Source organism: Leishmania mexicana, chromosome 33 (assembly GCF_000234665.1).
Source record: "Leishmania mexicana MHOM/GT/2001/U1103 complete genome, chromosome 33".
NCBI lineage: Eukaryota > Euglenozoa > Kinetoplastea > Trypanosomatida > Trypanosomatidae > Leishmania > Leishmania mexicana.
Window position 1 is genome coordinate 199,347 of NC_018337.1, and position 16,932 is coordinate 216,278.

The window sequence follows — 16,932 nt, forward strand, 5'->3', positions numbered from 1 at the left end:
CTGCCCTGTCGCGTCACGGGAAGCTATGGATGCTAAGGATGGATACCGAGGTGGCAGTGACGGTAATCAGTACATCGCGCCTGCGTACTTTGCGACAGCAGCCGTTCGAGACACAGACGTAGACAGCGATGTCCCACCGCCGTGGAGAATTGACACTACCGAGGACCTTAATGGGGTGGTAATGCGTTTCGCCAGGGACGCGGCTCAGACCACAGAGTCGTCGTCGCCGCTGACAAGTGACCTGCACTGCCCGACCTATTTCCTCACGGCAAACCTTGGCCGCTTTGGCCGGCATCACAATCAGCTGCAGGAGATCTTGAACGGCATCTCGCTGGCCAAGAGATCGAACCGCACGTTTATTCTGCCACCCTTCGTGCCGGCGCTGTACATGTCCTACTTGAAGCTAAATCCAGAGCTTCTGTACGGATGGAATGCCCTGCGCAGAAACGGCCGTTACTGTGTTCTGTCGTACGCCGAGGCGCGGCCAATACTGCAGCATCTGCGTGAGCGCGATGGGGTGGTGCGTATGGAACGGGTCAGCTTTGCCGCCACTGCAGACCTGCACCTGCTGTTCAACACAACAGAAGAGCACGACAGCTACGCGTGGGGACCCATGCCTCGCGTGCCGGGCAAGGATGGCGCGTTTGTGTATGATGCGGATGACTGGTTCTCGATGGGGTTGCCGCAAAGGGAGATGACGGCGCACACCTCAGGCAATACCTCACTGGTGCCATCGCCGCTAACGTTCCACGAGGCAAGGCCGCCTAGCGCGGAGGAGTGCAGTGGCTTCGCCGGCCCCACTCCGAACAAGAACCAAACCCAGTGGGAAAGGATTCGCAGGTGCACCACGGCGTTTCTGCGCACCTACGGCGATGGTGACGGGAGATGCGAGTCGTCGTTAGCCTCACGGCGACAGCCACGCATCGTGGTGATCTCGGGCGTCACAGCGTTTCACCTGCGGCCGACGCTGACGGAAATGACCAGGCTGCTTGCCCTCCTGCGGCCGTCGTCGACCCTCGCGGTGGAGATTGGCCGGTACTACCGACTCTACGCAGCGCAGCTCCAGTGGCCAGCCAACACCGATCCCAAGCGCTCTTTTTTAAACGTCCTGCAGCCCTTTCGATACAAGAGCACAATTGGTGTGCACGTGCGCCGTCGCGAGTCTACGTGTCGCGAGGAGGCCGAGCACCCCAGCGCCACCATTGTCGCCATGTCGGAGGCGCGCTACCGATTTGACGGGACGGGTGAAAAAGATAGCACCACTCCTGGTCGGCCCCTCACCACGGTAGCGCGACTGGCGAACGACTGCGGATGGGATTCGGTGTCGCTGTTGCACATCTACGACACCTACGCGGGCTGGATGAGATCCCCACAGGCGCGGGGTCTAACGCGATCAGATTGCTCTGCGCATGTGCCGCCCCCAAACAAGCAGGTGCTGCGGGGCTACATCGCCTTTGACGAGCAGGTTGGTCCCATTGGCTCTCAACTACAAGCTGCACTGCAGCAGCGGTACAACCCACTAAAGAAGCGCGCCGCAAGCGGATACCTGCCCATCTATGCTGCCTTCTACGACCACCGGCCCCGCCGAGACCTCTTCCAGACCTATCAAGAAATCCTGGCGAGATGGGAGCATCCACCCACGGACACGCAACGCGCCGATGGCGAGCCCGTCCCCATCTCCGATGTGCCGCGGACAACGGCCAGCCTCATCGAGATGCTGTACCCCATCGTGGAGCAGGAGGCCCTAGCCCTGGGATTCGACTTCTTCATACTCGGTAACACGGGCGTGTTCCGTGGTAACATCATTTCATCTGTGTCGATCAACGTGTGCTTGCGCCGTTTGGGCAGAGGGCTGCCGTGTCACGGCGTCCTCGCTGGGTATTACGAAATGCTGTACAAGGGCTACATGTGAGCTTCTCGGCCCAGCCTCGAGCCTTTTCCTCCCCGTCACCTCACCCCCACCCCTCCACCTCCACTGGCTGGGATCATACTCCACCGCCACCACTGGCGACAGGAGCCCCTCTTGAAAGATGCCGTTGGCACAAGAGTTTTTCGTTTTCTCTCCCCACTTCCCACTTCCCACCACCATGCATGAGCGCTTTCTTATTCGAAGCCCTGCCCACTGCATCTCCTCCTGGACACGCGCGCCGTGGTCTGTTGCGCATGTCGTGCTTACGCTGCAGGCAACCAGCTGCTCTGGCAGCTCTTTGTGTGTGTGTGTGTGTGTGTGTTTCCGCCTTGTCTTAGTTCCTGTAGCACAGCAACTTGGCTCATTTTTTTGTTTTGTTTTTCCCCCAATGCTCTCATGCCCTCGTGATCCCTCTCACTCGCTGCTGGCGTCGATCGAGTACGTCCTAACGCTTTACCCCATATGCTACCGTTTGTGTCTGTGTATCACCGCATATACGTAGGTGTAGCGCGTGTGCAAGCGTGTGCAAGGAAAACAGCAAAAGGCGGAGACGAGGAGACGCCGAGCTCACAGCTTACAGCGCCTCGGCGGACAAGAGCACAGCGCACTCTGTGGTTCTTGATGGGGAAAGGGTATGTACCGCCAAGCCGATAAGAAGAGGGAACAGGCTCTATGGTGTTGTCCTTTCCGTCACGGGCCCTTCAGTGAGGCGGATGCGCGATAGGTGGTCTCGAGTGAATGCAAGCCCAACCATGTGGTATGAGGATAGAGATACACACATATTCATGCATGTCCCCCCCCCCTCTCCACCTTCCTGGACGTGACTTCTCACTCCTCCCCCTCATCCACCCTCCTCCTCCTTTCTGTGCGCTCACCTCACCCGAGCTACCGAGGGCATCTACACCCATTGAGCATGTGCATGCCCATGTGTACGTGCTCCTGCTGCCGCTCTCAGAGCAGACACGCCGTCCGTCTACGTGAAGTGGCGCGTCACGCATGAAGCATCGGACCGTTTGTAGTGTGTGTGTGTGTGTGTGTGTGTGCGTGCGCACGCTTGTTTCCTCCTTCATTTTCCTCGCCAGTTTTGAGGGACTCTTTTGACCCGTCGGGCGCTCCGTCCCCCTCCTCCTCCCCTCCCCTGGAGAACACTTGAGCTGAAGCATCACTGCGCAACTCCCCACCCACCCACTCACACACCCTTTTTCGTCGTTGTTAGCCTATCACCTTCCGTCCGACTTCCCGGCCCACCCGTCCTCCTCCTCTCCCCCATCAGCATCGCGCTCTTCCTCCCCCTCCACTAGATCGGCTTCTTTGGTTGGTTCGTTGGTTAGTTCGTTGGTAGATAGATCACACTCCTTTTCTTCTCTTCCTCACGCCTCTCCGTCGGAACTGTGGATCATGAGGCGCTATCAGCATCTTCGTGATGTGCACCCGAGGCCCTACACTAATGGCCACGAGAGAGGGTGTGAGGTGGGCCTAGCCGGAGGGTGCCAGCGCGATGGAGGGCACCAGTGTAGCGGCAGCGCACAAAGTAGCTGTCGGAGTAGCGGCGGTAGCGAGGATGAAGCAAGAAGGCGGTGCGACGCTGCGATGGTCGCGGCCGCTCCTACACCCCGCCGCGCCTTGGACACCTCGAAGAGAGCTGAAAATCCTCGTGGGGTCACCGGCGCTCTTCTCTCACCCCATGTGAGCTTCTCCCCGATCTCCTTTCACTCTGCGCAGGCCTCCGCGATTACATATGGAGCCGCAGAGACGACCAAAGCAACCGTGTCGTCTGCCTCGGCGCCTAAAGCCTTCTACGACGGGCCCTCCTTGCGCGACAGCATCCCGGCGCTGTTGGCGCGCCTTACCAACCCGGTAACGCTGTCGCCGTCACGCGCCCCCAAAAGCACGCGCTTGTTCGAGCTGGCAGCGAAGGAGGACACGTTGAAGCGAGACGTCGCATCCCTGCCGGCGCACCCGATAGTTGTACCACGCTGGAGTAGCTCTAGGCAATCCGATGTGTCGGGTGGTGCCGTTGCCACTGCCACTGCCACTGCCGGGCAAAGGAAAGCGATGAAGGCCGAGGCATCAAATCGTTCCTTGGGGTCGTCGTCGGATGAAATCCTACAAGGCACCACACCCCCGAAGCAGACTCAAGTGGGTCGCTACGAAGTGCGACAACCGAACGCGAAGGGCACGATGAATCGGGGCATGATTGCCCGCGCCGAGGTACAGAGCGCTTACACAGACGCGCCGCCGTCAGCGGCGACCGTGTTTTCCGAAAACACGAAGCAGCGTCCCATGCCAACGCCCCCGGCGAGGTACGTAGTAGTGCAGCGGTCCGCCACCTCCCACGTCTTGCCGCATGCATCAGAGGCGGCAACAAGGAGGAACGCAGCCACTGTAGCTCCCGAATCAGCAGCTCGGCATTCCGCTGAGTTGACGCCACGCTGTTGCTCTGTTGCCTCCCCCCATGGCATCGCAGAGGGGACGGGTGATGTGTGCAGCTCCAGTGTAGCAAGTACCAACACCAGTTTAAGTCGTCCTGCGAGTCGACGACCGCGCGCCTGGACTCGCCGAAGAAGGCCAAGCCGCTCCGATAGTGCCGAAGCTGTCGCTGAACGGAAACGTGAGATCGGTCCCGTAGCTGCTGCAGTCGCCGCCACGCGCGAGCCCCTTCTTGAAGCCAGCAAGGAGGCTCTGGGCACTGCGTCTGACCAGGCGCCGCCGCCGCGAATCATGCCATCGTCCTCGATGAACTCGGCAAGCGACGTCACCCAGAAGCGCGCCTCGCCGTCCCAAATTCGCGGCCTCTTCGACTTTGTCCTAAGCAACAGCGGTAACAGCGGCGCCGGAGTCGAGCACACCTCACTTAACACTTCCGGTGAGTGGGCAAAGACGTCTCCCGAGTGCGCGGACGGAGTGTCCTCCCATGCTGCAGACCTTCCCCCGCGCGAGCAGAGACGCTCGCACACTATTGCGTCGCCGTTTTTGCTGCTGAAGCCGATGGGGGGTGTTTTTGCGCCGTCGCACGGCGCCTTGTACCGGGATGAGAGCGTCGCGCCTGTGGACTCGTTGGTGTTGCGGCACACCATCGACTACCTCCTCTCGAAGGCTCGCCGCCTGGAGAAGGAGAACCAACACTTGTGGTGGCAGGTGCACAGCTGGAATCCACATAGAGCCCTTGAACCTCACGAGGCTCACCCTGTCGCTGTTCCTCTGGCCCACCGGCGTGTGCGCAATTCCTCCTTGGCGGCAGAAGCGGTGACTCGTACCCCCCACACCATCCCTTTCCGAACAGTAGCCTCCACTCAGATCCAGCACCCACCTGAGTCTCAGTCGCGCGTGTTCGTGAAGCGGCAGCCGCGTCTTTCGCAAGCGGTTGGTCGCTCCGCGTCCTGCACCTCGACGTCCTTCCTGTCGCAAGAGAGCCCCCGATGCAGCGGCAGTGGCGAAGGAGATGGCGCAGCAGAAGAACACGCCAGTGCAAATCCAGGCGCTCCCCTGTGCACCGCGGCAGCAGACACACCAATTCCACCGAGCACCGAGTCAGCTGAAACAACAGCGACATCGGCCGTGTCGCGCACCGAAGTGGGAGTTCAGTGCCGCCCAGCCGCGCGAGATGCGGCGACAGACGCAAGAGCGCATCGATCGCCAGGGCACTTGCGGCTAGCCAGCATGGCAGAGGCACCTGGTCCTGCGACGGAAGCGCTGCGATCTGTGTCCTCCTCGCCACATGCCGACGCAAGTGCGCAGACAGAGCTCGTTGCACCGTCACCGTCAGCACTTCTCCGGACGCTGGAAGCGCGCCATCAAGCACTGCATCACAGGTGGCAAGGAACGGCCAATGGGGACGGCAGAGGCGTCGCTGCGGCCACCCCGATAACATCGACAGCGCGAAGCCGTCACAGCATCGACAGTGAGTGTTCTCTGAGTGCGATGGCAACAGACGCCACGCCGCTGCTGTCATTCTCGGTGCAGAGGCAGCAGGGTCGAAGCATCAGCAACTGTAGCAGTCCTGCGCACGTGAGGGGAACAAGTCAGGCAAGCGCATCGTCCGCGCCACGTGGTCGTTACCCGACTTACAGTAAACAGGTCCAGACAGCGAGAACCCAATTGCCCTCCTTGGGCGAGGTAGAGGATGTGGGAGGAAGGGGCGGTGGCGGCGATGCCTTGATGGTCTCGGCAGTGGATCGCACTGCGTCGGTGCTGTCCTCGGAGAGGACCGCGGTGATTGAGCTGCACACGTCGGCCTCCTACACACGGAACACCGTGCGCCGTTTGCGAGAGTACTGCAACTCTCTGGAGGCGACCCGCCAGCAGCTGCGGCGGCGCCTATCGAAAAGTGTGACTAACACCCACGATGTCTCGCCAGTAGCGCTGCCACGCGCGCGATCGCCGTCAAGCCTTTCGCACTCGAACGGCCGGGCTCCGCTCCACCCGCCAGCCACCGCAACCTCCACCCTCAGCCGTCCCTTCTTCATCTCTGAGTATGTGGACCCGGAGGTCGACGCCACTCTGCAGGACGTTGAAGAAACGACTGCCCTGGAGACTATGATCGTGTTGCATGAGGATGGCGCCGGCACCATAACAAAGCGCATGATCGACGGTTCCCAGTCGTGCATCTCGAGCTTCGCGGTGCACTCCCCTTCACCCAAATCACAGCGCCTGCCAGCCACAATGACATCCTCGCTGGCCAGCCAGTCTCAGACCCCGGTCGCTGAGAGAGTCGCATCGTGGGTTCGCCGGTACTCACCACGGGCCCCGCGTCGCATGAAACCGCAGCAACTCCTTTCGCACTACCTGCGGGACACTCATGATACCGCGGTCATCGCGGAGGAGCCGTACGCGCGCCGGCACAGCCCCTCTCTGCGTACCGACGGCAGCAGCTCCTGCTGTGTGCCGGTGGTGCAGTTGGGCAAGCCCATGCGATCCGCCTCCGCCAGCTCATGGAACGCCTCCGACGTCAACATCCACTTCCCGGATGCCGTACCGCTCGCCTCGTCTCTCTCCAAGTCGCCACCGAAGGAATCTCCGTCCATCGAACGCTTTGTCGTGCAGCCCACCACGCTGTTCGAGGAGGGTGATGCGGAGCAGCTACCCCCACAGCCACTGCCACCGCGGACGCACAACCACCAGACAAAGGCAGGAGCATCGGCGTTGGTCTCCCTAGCAGGGTGCACTGCATCTGGGCAGTTTGCCGGACTGCAGACTGGCGTCACTAGCAGCACAAGAAGAGCAAGCGGCAGGGTCAACTCTCAGCGCTTTGCAGTGAAGGGAGTTCGCGAGTCCTTGTCGCCGAAGGAGCACAGCACGCGCAGCCTAAGCAAGAGCAGCCGCAGCAGTGCCGGCCCTGAGGCACTTATTTCAGGAAAGGAGACCACCTCTTCCGCTTCGGCCGCCGCAGCCTCAGCACCTCTGTGGGACCCCACGCGCCACTCATTGCAAAGCCCAAGCCCAGTCATGCTCTCGACTTCTACCGAAACGTCCGCAGCCGCTGCACTGGTGGTAAGCGACCGCTTCGGCATGCCGGTCATTACGTCCGGCAGCGAGGCGGGAGTGCGTGGCGCATCGAATGACAGGGTGCACTGCTCACGGCCCATAGCCACATCACTCATCACCGCTGTGGCCAGCGCGAGCCTTTCTTCTCTGAGTGCACCAGCGCCAGACAGCGAGGTGCCCCTCACACCGGCTGAGACACCAGTGCAGCCGCAGATCCGCAGTCCCCTGCGCCGCCTACACCTCGAAGCGCACACCGTCCGCTGCGACCACGGCGACCCCAGCAACCAACGCGCTCTTTACAAAGACAGCCTCCACGTCAGTGGGTCTGCCTCGCCGGCGCCGAGCACACCGCGAGACCCTGAGGAAGACAGCGGTGACCGATGCAAGCGGAGCAACACTAGGGCATTCCTGGACGAGGAGAAACGAGAAGCGTCAGCAGTGTCGTCTGCGGGGGCATGTCGCGTGTCGGTGCAACTACCAGTGCTTGAGAACGACGTGGTGTCACCGGATGGGGCCGACAGCTTCCATTCCAGAGATGCTGCGGTGTCGCCGCGTAGCAGCGCCGAGAGGGTCGTGAACTTCCTTTTGCCAGCCCAGGTGGAGGGGTCGCTACTACTGCAGTCGCAGCGCCCCACCCCCCAACGGCTTATCTCACCCTCTCCTCCTCGAGAGGCAGCCGCGGACGAGAATGCGCAGAATCCTGGTGATAGCAATACGGACTTGAAGGCAATCCCTGCGGAATCAATACCGAAGGATGCGGGCATCGACTCTACGTCGCCGCGACGCCACCTTGTGGTGCCGCAGCACCGCCCACCGGTCGCCCCGCCTCGCGTCATCGTCATCCCAAAGAACGACGAGTCTCCTTCTCCCGAGCACAGCAGCCTGTCACGCAGCCTGCACTCTCTTCCCTCAACCCTCTCAGACGAGCATTGCGATGATGCTTCTGATGACGGAGATGACGAAGGCGGGGCACTCTGGTACTCAGAACGGTTTTGAGGGGAGAGGCGGTAGGAAGGGGACGGGGAGTGGGGGGGGGGCTGTGGGCTGCCGTGTGCTGCCCCGACGTTCAGTCAAGATGCAAACAGCGAGGTGGCGATGAGGATGCCGCAAGGGCTGTAAAACGGCGGTTTTCAATTGTTGCCAGCCCCCGTCTTTCCGGCAGTCGCACTGTGCATGCATGCATGCGTGTGTGTGTGTGTGTACTCAGCCTTTCTCCTTGCCTGACTGCTTTAGAGAGTCGAGGACGAAATCGGCAGCTGAGCTTTCTACACAGCCCAGACACACATCCATGCACCAGCACGCTCCCACTGGTCTCACTGCATCTCCAGCGCTGAGGTAGAGATGGTGAAGCCTCACGCCAGAGAGGCGCCGAGAGGTGTGGGGCCGAGCTTTGCACCCAGTCACAAGTGCTGCGCAGGTATGCACCTGTGTCCAGCAGCACACATGTGCGCATGATGGTCACGAAAAAAAGTGAAGACCCGCTGGACATGGTGCGCCACTTCTTCCTCGTGCGAGCTCGTCGGCCGCACGAGAGGGGACGCAGAAGCCTTAGCACCCCAAGACGCTGCTGCTGCACGCACGGCGGCGCGTTTCCCCATGAGCTCCTCCGTGCGCACGACCAGCCCACTCAGCACGAGCCACTCTCAGCTTCCTTTTCAGCCAAGATATATTCCCCCCTCCCCCTGATGCAGCTCGGTTGGTATCACCACCGCCAGCAAAGGCCGTTTCGTCATCCTTTTCTTTGTAGAGTAGCCAACGTGTGGACCGGTGTGATGAATCATAGCCGTCATGTATATATCCCGTGGTGGTACAACCGTGCATCTCCCATCTCTCGCCCCCTCTCTCGCTTGCCCTACAGTGTGTGTCTTTCTGTTTCTTCTCCAGTGTGCTCTACGGCACTGCCCCACCATCACCCTGAACTTCATCGCCGCTGTCACGCCACGCGCCACATCCGCAGAAGCTGATATATGTATATATGTACATGTAAAAGGAGAAGAGGATTGTTGTGCACCAGTCGTTTCTCCCAACAGCGTCTTTCGCCTAGAGACCGCGCAGCCTAGCCGGACACTCTCTTTTCTGTGAGTGGTGCCTCCTCTGCGCGTCCCCCGTCCGCCCGTCCGTCCAAATATATATATATATATATGGGCGGGTGGATAGGGGGTTGTCCATCTCACTTGGGACTTTGTGAGTCGCGCCACACACACACACCAAAACGCATTCTCTCTATCACTCCTACATTACAGTAGTAAAGGGGTGCGATGGGCTCGTGTTGCAGCGCGAGTGACACCGCCGACGACGCAGCGTCGGCCGCACCGCCCACCCCGAGAAAGACGACAGCAAAGCCCGCAATCCCTTCTTACTCTTTCCCCAGAAGGTCGATTGTGGATCTGATCCCGCCAGACCCTCCCTGGGCTGAACAACCCAGCGTCTCTGCAAGCTCTGTTCCACGTATGTATGGCACGGAGGAGGCGCCAACGACTGCCATTCCAGCTGTAGGCCCGCCTGCTGCACAGACAGACCGCAAGATCCTCACCTCGCCTCCATCGCAACCTTTTCCGACGCTGCACGCGGGGGAAGAGAATGACTCCAGTGGCGACTCAGACGCGGACTCCTCCATTCAGCAGGAGCCGTTGTCAACCACGAAGAGCGCCACCGGCACCCCAGCTGAGATCCAAATCATCGCACCCGCGCAGCAGCGATCAGAGGGTGAGACGGCGAAGCAGCAGCTGGTTGCCGCCTCCGCGCCGACATTCTCTTCTGCAGATGTGACCCCTGAGCGTGCCACGGCACCGATGGTGACACAGGGCGAGGGGGGTTGTGCTCGCTGTCCAAGCACGGCGCAGGTGGAGGAGGTTCCACCAACCCCAAAAGATGAGAGCGGCAAGACGCTACCAGCCGATGACGCTCGAGTGCTGCAGCGTGTACCACCACCGCCGCCACCGGCCGCCTCCACTGACTCCGTTACTCGCAAGGAACCGAATCGGGAGAGCGAGCAGCGCGGCGTCGACGAGGCGGATCAAGCCCAACACGGGGCGACGGACAACGCGGAGCAGAAGGTTTCTGTGGCAGCGGCAAAGGAAGACGAGGAGGCGACTGAGGAGAAGGAGCCCAACCTGCTAGCTGGCATGATACGCAGCCAGCAGGAGGACCAGCAGCGCTATCCCACCGCGCTTTCCATTGATGCCGACAAGGATGCACCGGTGGAGATGGGCATGGGCAAGGACGGATCACCGTCGGCCGCGGGAGCCGAGACGCACGCCAAGGAGGGCCCAAAGACCTCCTCGCCACCGCCACCGGAGATGGTCAATGACATGAACCCCAACGCCTACGACGTCGACGAAGCCAACCCAGCGTCGGAGATGCCCATGGCCGCCACCGTTGCCCCAGAGCAAGTGGACAGCCCCACGTCTAGCTCAGGGGAGAAGATTTTTCAGCATTATAAGTCGTCGGCTCTCAATAAAACAGAGGCGCTGCATGGCATCTCACCGGAAGAAGTCGGTGGTTTCATTAACCCGATCACACCCGAGCAGCAGCCCCAGGGAGCACAGGAGATGGATCCCAATGGCATTCAATCATCGCCTCTGGCGTGCCCCATCCAGGAGCTCTCACAGGTGGAACCCATCAGCTGGAGTAAGGCGAGTCTGCTGGAAGGCTCACCGCTGCACTGGGAGACCTCGCATGGGGCCGACGTGTCACCGCGCGTGTACCGCCCACTACGCCTGGGCACGGATGTGCTGCGGCACAAGAGGTACGCGAACGCGTCTAACGCTGCTGACAAGATCGGTACCGCCGCCGCACTCTCTGAGTTCGGCTCAGAAGAGACAGAAGTGGATGACCAGGGCGTGGCGTGCGGCCTCGGGGACGTCGTGGAGAGGCCAATTGCCTTCACCGCCACGAGCGAGGTCGAGCTCGAATGCGAGGCGGTGGAGGCGAGCAACGATGAAGAAGGCACGCTCTCCATGGACAAGGACCGTGTGTATACAATGGACAACACAGATGCGGAGGACAGGTCGCAGCCTAGGAGGACCGTGGAGTCGTCCGCCGCGCTGGGAGCACCGATAGAAGCCGCCGACAAGCACACGGTCAGTTCAGAGCAGCACGCAGCCTTCGCAATGCTGACCGCTGAGAAGTCCGCCTGGACCGGCGCTGAGGCTCCCCGTCGCATGCCTCCACCGCCTCCATACCACCACAGCGACGAGGCTCGGGACACACAGCCGCCCTCACGGTCTGCGCCGCCAAGCATACTATCCCCTCCGCCTGCATGATAAACTTCTGCTTTGCCGAAGCAAGACGAAGAACGGAAAACAGCGACTCGTCTTGTGTGTGTGTGTGTCTGTGTGCGTATATGTGTGTGACCTTCTTGGACTCACGTGGTGATCATGGGGAGCGGAGTGTTCCGGGAACGGGGGGAGGGAGCGGGGCGCGCTCCACACACTTGTCCACGAGCGTTGGCGCTCATTTTCGGATGTTTGCTCGAAGCCTCCGCAGACCGCAGAGCTTCGTGGGATTTTTCCACGCCATGCAGCGCCACTGCTATATGTACACGCATGCACAAACGTGGACGGTGCCAATCAACGCTTTCTCTCTTCTCTGCATGCTCTTCAAGGCAGTCTCGGCTGCCACGTCTTTCATTCCTCTGTTCGATCGTCCTCCAGTCAACCTCTTTTGTTTCTATTTTGCGTTTCGCTCTCTTGGCACGGCTAGCACAGTGCTGCGCTTGCCTAGCGCACCGCCAAGAGACCACACAAAAAAAAATACATGGGGAAGGTGAAGGGGGTCACGCGCTGCGGCGACGGCGTTTTCTCCGCCCCCCCCCCTTCCTTGCTGCTATGCGGACGTGAATGTGTGTGTGTGTGTATCATGATGTCAGCGTACGCCGAACCACGCACTTTCTCGCCGCTGCCGTTGTGCCATCGCCATGGGGTGGCGCCCTGTGGTGGTGGCAATTCTCCGTCAGCCTGTCATATTCTCGATCTGTTTGCGAGCGTATTGCACGCAGGGGGAGGGGGGGGGGGCAAAGATGTCGCTGCGGTTGCAGGTCTGACAACGATGGCACACCGTCCCCCGCCCTTTGTGCGTATCGCCGGTGTCCTTTTAAGCATGTATCTCATTTTCTTGTGGGGGCTTCGCCCTGGCTTAACTCTTTTTTATTTTTCTTCCTTCTCTGCTTGTCCCCGATGGTGGCCGGCCACCTCCCCGTGATAGCATGGACCCGTGCCCACTCTTTCTGGAGATACCAAGAGCCTGCAGCCTGCCCGCGGGCGCCGTTTCGGACTCGTGGTGTCGGCGAAGTCTGGGCTGGCAGTGTGCCGGAGAGACTCACGGTCATGATCATGCTTGTGCAAACGAACTACGCAACGCGCTGAGGATTCAACAATTATGGACACACACGCGCTCCTGTCAAAGGCGTGCGGATTCCGGGGAAAACGAAGTGGCCCTGTGGCCGCAGACGAATGGTAGCGTTCCGCCTATCGCGGCACACGCGGGCAAGCCGCCCTGGAGCAGGCCCCATGATGCAAGAATGCGAGCACTGCGCGCGCGCTGCCAGCGGTGGTTAGCATGGTGGAACGCATCCAGGCAAGACATCCAGAGGTCAGAGGAGCGCGAGTGATGGAGAGCAAAGGCTCGGAGAGGTGCGTATGGGTCGGCCCCACGGTCCATGTGTGCGAGGCCTGCGGCTGGCCAACTTCCTCCTCCCTGGGCCCATGCGACACGCACCTAGGCCAGCGCCGGTCCCGCTGCACGCGTGCGAGGGCGATACGGGGAAGGACAAGCCGAGCCTGCTAGCAGCATGGCCCGACTCGACGGCACAACGGCTCGTCGCGGACGGCGCGGATGTGGCCGCCGTGCGACAGGGGTGGGTGGGCTGTGGCTATGTGCGTACACGCGTGGGCTCGGTCGTGGTGGAGCGGCACGTTGCAGAAAAGAATAATTCGCCGCTTCTGTGCCGATTTGTTTGTGTTTCGCAGTGTTGTCCTGGTTTTCGCGCTGCCTTGCTTCGTGTGAAACACTGATGCGGATGATGATGTCGGCGAGACAGGCAACGGCAAGTGCTTTAGCAGTGCAAACGCCCTCGCTATGTTCGCCTGACACCCCGGATGACCAGTTGTTTTCCAGCTGCCTGCTGACCTACTCCTTCGTTCTCTCCATCTCTGCTCTCTCTCTCTCGCCTCTCGCTTCCCGTGGTCGCTAAAGGAGCCTTGCACGCGTACTGATTGTGCATGTGAGGGGGAGAGGCATCTCTACTGCGTGTATGTATGTGCTTCCCCCAATCGCCGAGAGTCCGTCGCCTCTCGTTCTCCCTAATACTCGCTGCCGCTGACGCTAGTGTGTGGGGCTGTGTCCTTTCTCTCCTGCTCGCGTGTTTTTACGATTTTGTGTTTGGCTTTCATTCGCTTTCCTGTATCTCTCCCTCCTTTTGTTTTATATTCCTTGCCCACACGCCCCCCCCACCACCCATTACCACCACCCTCTCTCAGTCCTCTGCTAACCTCAGTGCTGCACGCATGTTTTCCAAGCGCGGCTGCGCATCACGACGCCGCCGTCTTGTCCGGTGCGCCGCTCACTCGACGAGGGGTGGAAAATGTCGAAAGAACGTCTTCCCTGACTTGTGCACACAGCGCAGCATGTGTGCTCTGCGCCACTCCGTTAACTTGAAGATGCCGCACTGTGTTGGAAGTGGGCAGAACCCTATGCTCAGCTCTGCCCCTCCCCCCCCACCCACCCCCTCACACACCCGTTCCTCTCTGCCCGGCTCGTTGTTGACGAGGGGGGGCACGTTGCACTGCTTTCTAAAGGCCCTGTGCTCTCTCTCACTCACGGCAACGCATATGTTGGCTCACCGGCCTCTTTCGTGTCCCACCCTTCCCATCCCGCCCGCGTTTGCTGCTCTCCTGTAGGCCACACGCACCCTGACGTGAAATGGAAGCAGGCACGCATGTTGGTGGGTGCGTGATGCGCGTGGGCGTGCGTCCGTCACACATGCGACTCCTCCGAGACGTTCGTTCGGTTTCTCTTCATCCTCCGTTACCGTGTCTCCCTACATCCCCTCTTCTCCTGCGCTTATGCACACACTTGCACGCGTGTCTTCTCCTCCTCTTGGAGCATGGGTACGCAACAAGCGACCACCCCACCTCAGCCCACTGATATAGTCATCATGCACTCTACGTCGGCCAAGGAGACCGAGGCAGAGGGCTACATGAGGAGCGGCAAGAAACAGCTGGAGAAGAGGCTGTTTCAATTCAAGGCAAATTACGGCGGCGCCGCCGAAGACTTCGACAAGGCCGCGCGCATCTACACAAACTTGGGCAACTATCCCAAGGCGCGTGAGGCCTGGACGCAAGCCTCTGAGGCTCACAGTAAAGCCCATAACCACTTCAACGCCGCGAACTCGATGGAGAAGCTGGGCGACCTTGCTTCCCAGTATATATGTGAGTCCCAGAGCACCATGTCAAGTGGCAGCACTGCCGGCATGACAACGCAGCTGAGCGAGCATCTCTTTCAGGACGCGATTCACGCCTACGAGGAGGCATCCAAGCTGTATGGCGTGGCCACGAATGGGTCGAAGCAGGCGGCGATGCTTAAGAAGGCCGCAGACCTAATCTCGCGCTCCCTTGCGACGGCGCATTACCGCCGCCCCGGCACCAGCGGCGCCGCCACCGTCGATACGGCGTACCTACAAAAGGAGTACAAACGCATCGTTCCGGAGGTTATAGAGCTGATGGAGCGCAACTGGGAGGCGACGGAGTCGAAGCCGTTCGACTTGCCGGACATCTACCGATCCTACATGCTCTTCTGCCTCCGCTCCGGCGACGTCGAGGGCGCCGTGCAAGTTGAAAAGCGCATGATTGGCGTTATTTCCACCACCCCAGCCGACGGCACGTACGACGACGGCAAGAACCTCTTCCGCGTTCTCAACCAACCCAGCAACGCCGCAAAGGCCGGGCTGGAGATTATCGTGCTCTGCCTCAGCACGTCCGTCGATGACGGGTACACGTGGGCCAGCATCGAGATGGGTCGTCTCGGGGCTGTGTTTGGCTTCTGCAACTCGTCAGAGGAGCGAGCGGCGGCGGCGCTGTTGGCCGCCTACGCCGAGCGCGACGAGGATGCCTTGCAAGAAGCACTGAAGATGAACTCGTGCTTCAACTTCCTCGCAGCAGACGTGTCTCGAATTGCCAAGAAGCTGACACTCGAGGGCAAGGGGCACTCCAGGGCGGCGGGGGCACCAGTGGCAGCTGCCGGCGGTGCGGAACGCTCAGCTGTGCCGCCGTCCTCGTCACAAGCGCCGGTGGACGCATCCGAGACGGACTCCGAGGACCTCCGATAGACAATGAAGGGATCGAAGAGTCGCTGCTGCCGTTTCTTTTTCGTATCCGCGTTTGTGGCCTTTCACGTGCATGGTGCTGAATAAAACTTGTCGCACTACTGCCGTCACGTAGGCAAGCCTTTCGCGTGTTGCTGCGTGATAATCCCTGGCGTTTTTTTTGGGGGGAAGGTGTTCTCTGCCCCTCTCCATCTTTCTGCTGAAGGTGACCTTGAGCTTGCATCTTGAGCACAGACACACGAACACCAGCGTGCGTGCGTGTTTGTGTGTGTGTGAGTGTCAACGCCCTCGACATTTTCTTATGCGTTTCCGTTCTCCCTATATTGGCGATGTGCTTCTTCTTTCGCCTTTTTTGCCGTTTTTTCGCGTTTATCTCCCTCGTCTGTGCACTCTCGTCGCCGTTACGAGAGACGAGCTCAAGAAGAAGCTGGATACACACACACACACATACACACAGGGGCGAAAACAAGCTCTGCTTTCGCGCAATCACGACAAGAGTGAGTGCAGCAGCAACCACCCCAGCACCTCCCCGCTTTCTACGGCTCCGCACGCATCACTCGCCGCTGTACTGATTCGGTGAAGAGTAAAAGAGCTGAAGGTAAAGCAAAAAAAAAAACGGCATCGGACCACACGCACAACACACGCCAACGTACCACCTCGCGCTCTTCTCCCTGTGCGCAGTACGCCCATGCACTGCGTCTCTGCCCACAATGTTCTCCCTTGCACTCTGACTCCCCCTCCCGCTCTGTCGCTGTCTTCCTCCTCGTTCTCTCTCGCGCGGCGCTGTCCCTTTTAGTCTTCGTTTTTTTTTCACGACATCCTCCGCGTCACTCATCATAATTTCTACACGTCTATTTGTGTGGGTGTTCGCTCCATCCCTGTCATCTGTGCTGTTTTATAAAGCGTGTTTGGCGTTTTGTGTGCTCTTCGCCTCGCTCCGTACTCCTCCCTTTCCCTTGCCCCTGCGGCCCTCCGCGCAACGCACAGCGAATACGGAAGGAAAAACACAAAACAAACAAAACGGGAGATTCAAAGTCCACACACACGCACACGCACACGAGGCTATTAAACACATATAACACACCACCACCACCACCGCACACACGCACGCACGCACATACACACCGTCGCCATCTTCCCTGTGGCGTATCTCTGTGTCGGCGTCGGCGTGTGTTGCCCTTGGCCTGTTTTGCCTGCTCGTTTTTTGTTGCTGTTG

At 60.2% G+C, this 16,932-nt stretch overlaps 4 protein-coding genes across 4 annotated transcripts in view; all 4 read left to right on the forward strand.

Annotated features, from left to right (window-relative positions):
- Positions 1-1,912, forward strand: part of LMXM_33_0510 (phosphoglycan beta 1,2 arabinosyltransferase,(SCA like)) — a gene marked incomplete at both ends in the record, with an annotated part of 2,445 nt that extends 533 nt beyond the window's left edge. Inside the window, one exon of the mRNA XM_003878588.1 lies at positions 3-1,912. Within this exon, the coding sequence (XP_003878637.1) occupies positions 3-1,912 (1,910 nt within the window). The remainder of the gene's footprint in view (positions 1-2) is intronic.
- A 1,395-nt stretch (positions 1,913-3,307) lies between these two features.
- Positions 3,308-8,389, forward strand: LMXM_33_0520 (hypothetical protein, unknown function; the record flags this gene model as incomplete). Its single annotated transcript, XM_003878589.1, has 1 exon — positions 3,308-8,389. The coding sequence occupies one exon, from the start codon at positions 3,308-3,310 to the stop codon at positions 8,387-8,389; it is 5,082 nt and encodes a 1,693-aa protein (XP_003878638.1).
- A 1,796-nt stretch (positions 8,390-10,185) lies between these two features.
- Positions 10,186-11,658, forward strand: LMXM_33_0530 (hypothetical protein, unknown function; the record flags this gene model as incomplete). The annotated part of the gene is made up of 1 exon (XM_003878590.1): positions 10,186-11,658. The coding sequence occupies one exon, from the start codon at positions 10,186-10,188 to the stop codon at positions 11,656-11,658; it is 1,473 nt and encodes a 490-aa protein (XP_003878639.1).
- Positions 11,659-14,549: 2,891 nt separating this feature from the next.
- LMXM_33_0540 (conserved hypothetical protein) lies at positions 14,550-15,719 on the forward strand (the record flags this gene model as incomplete). Its single annotated transcript, XM_003878591.1, has 1 exon — positions 14,550-15,719. The coding sequence occupies one exon, from the start codon at positions 14,550-14,552 to the stop codon at positions 15,717-15,719; it is 1,170 nt and encodes a 389-aa protein (XP_003878640.1).
- Positions 15,720-16,932: the final 1,213 nt, after the last annotated feature.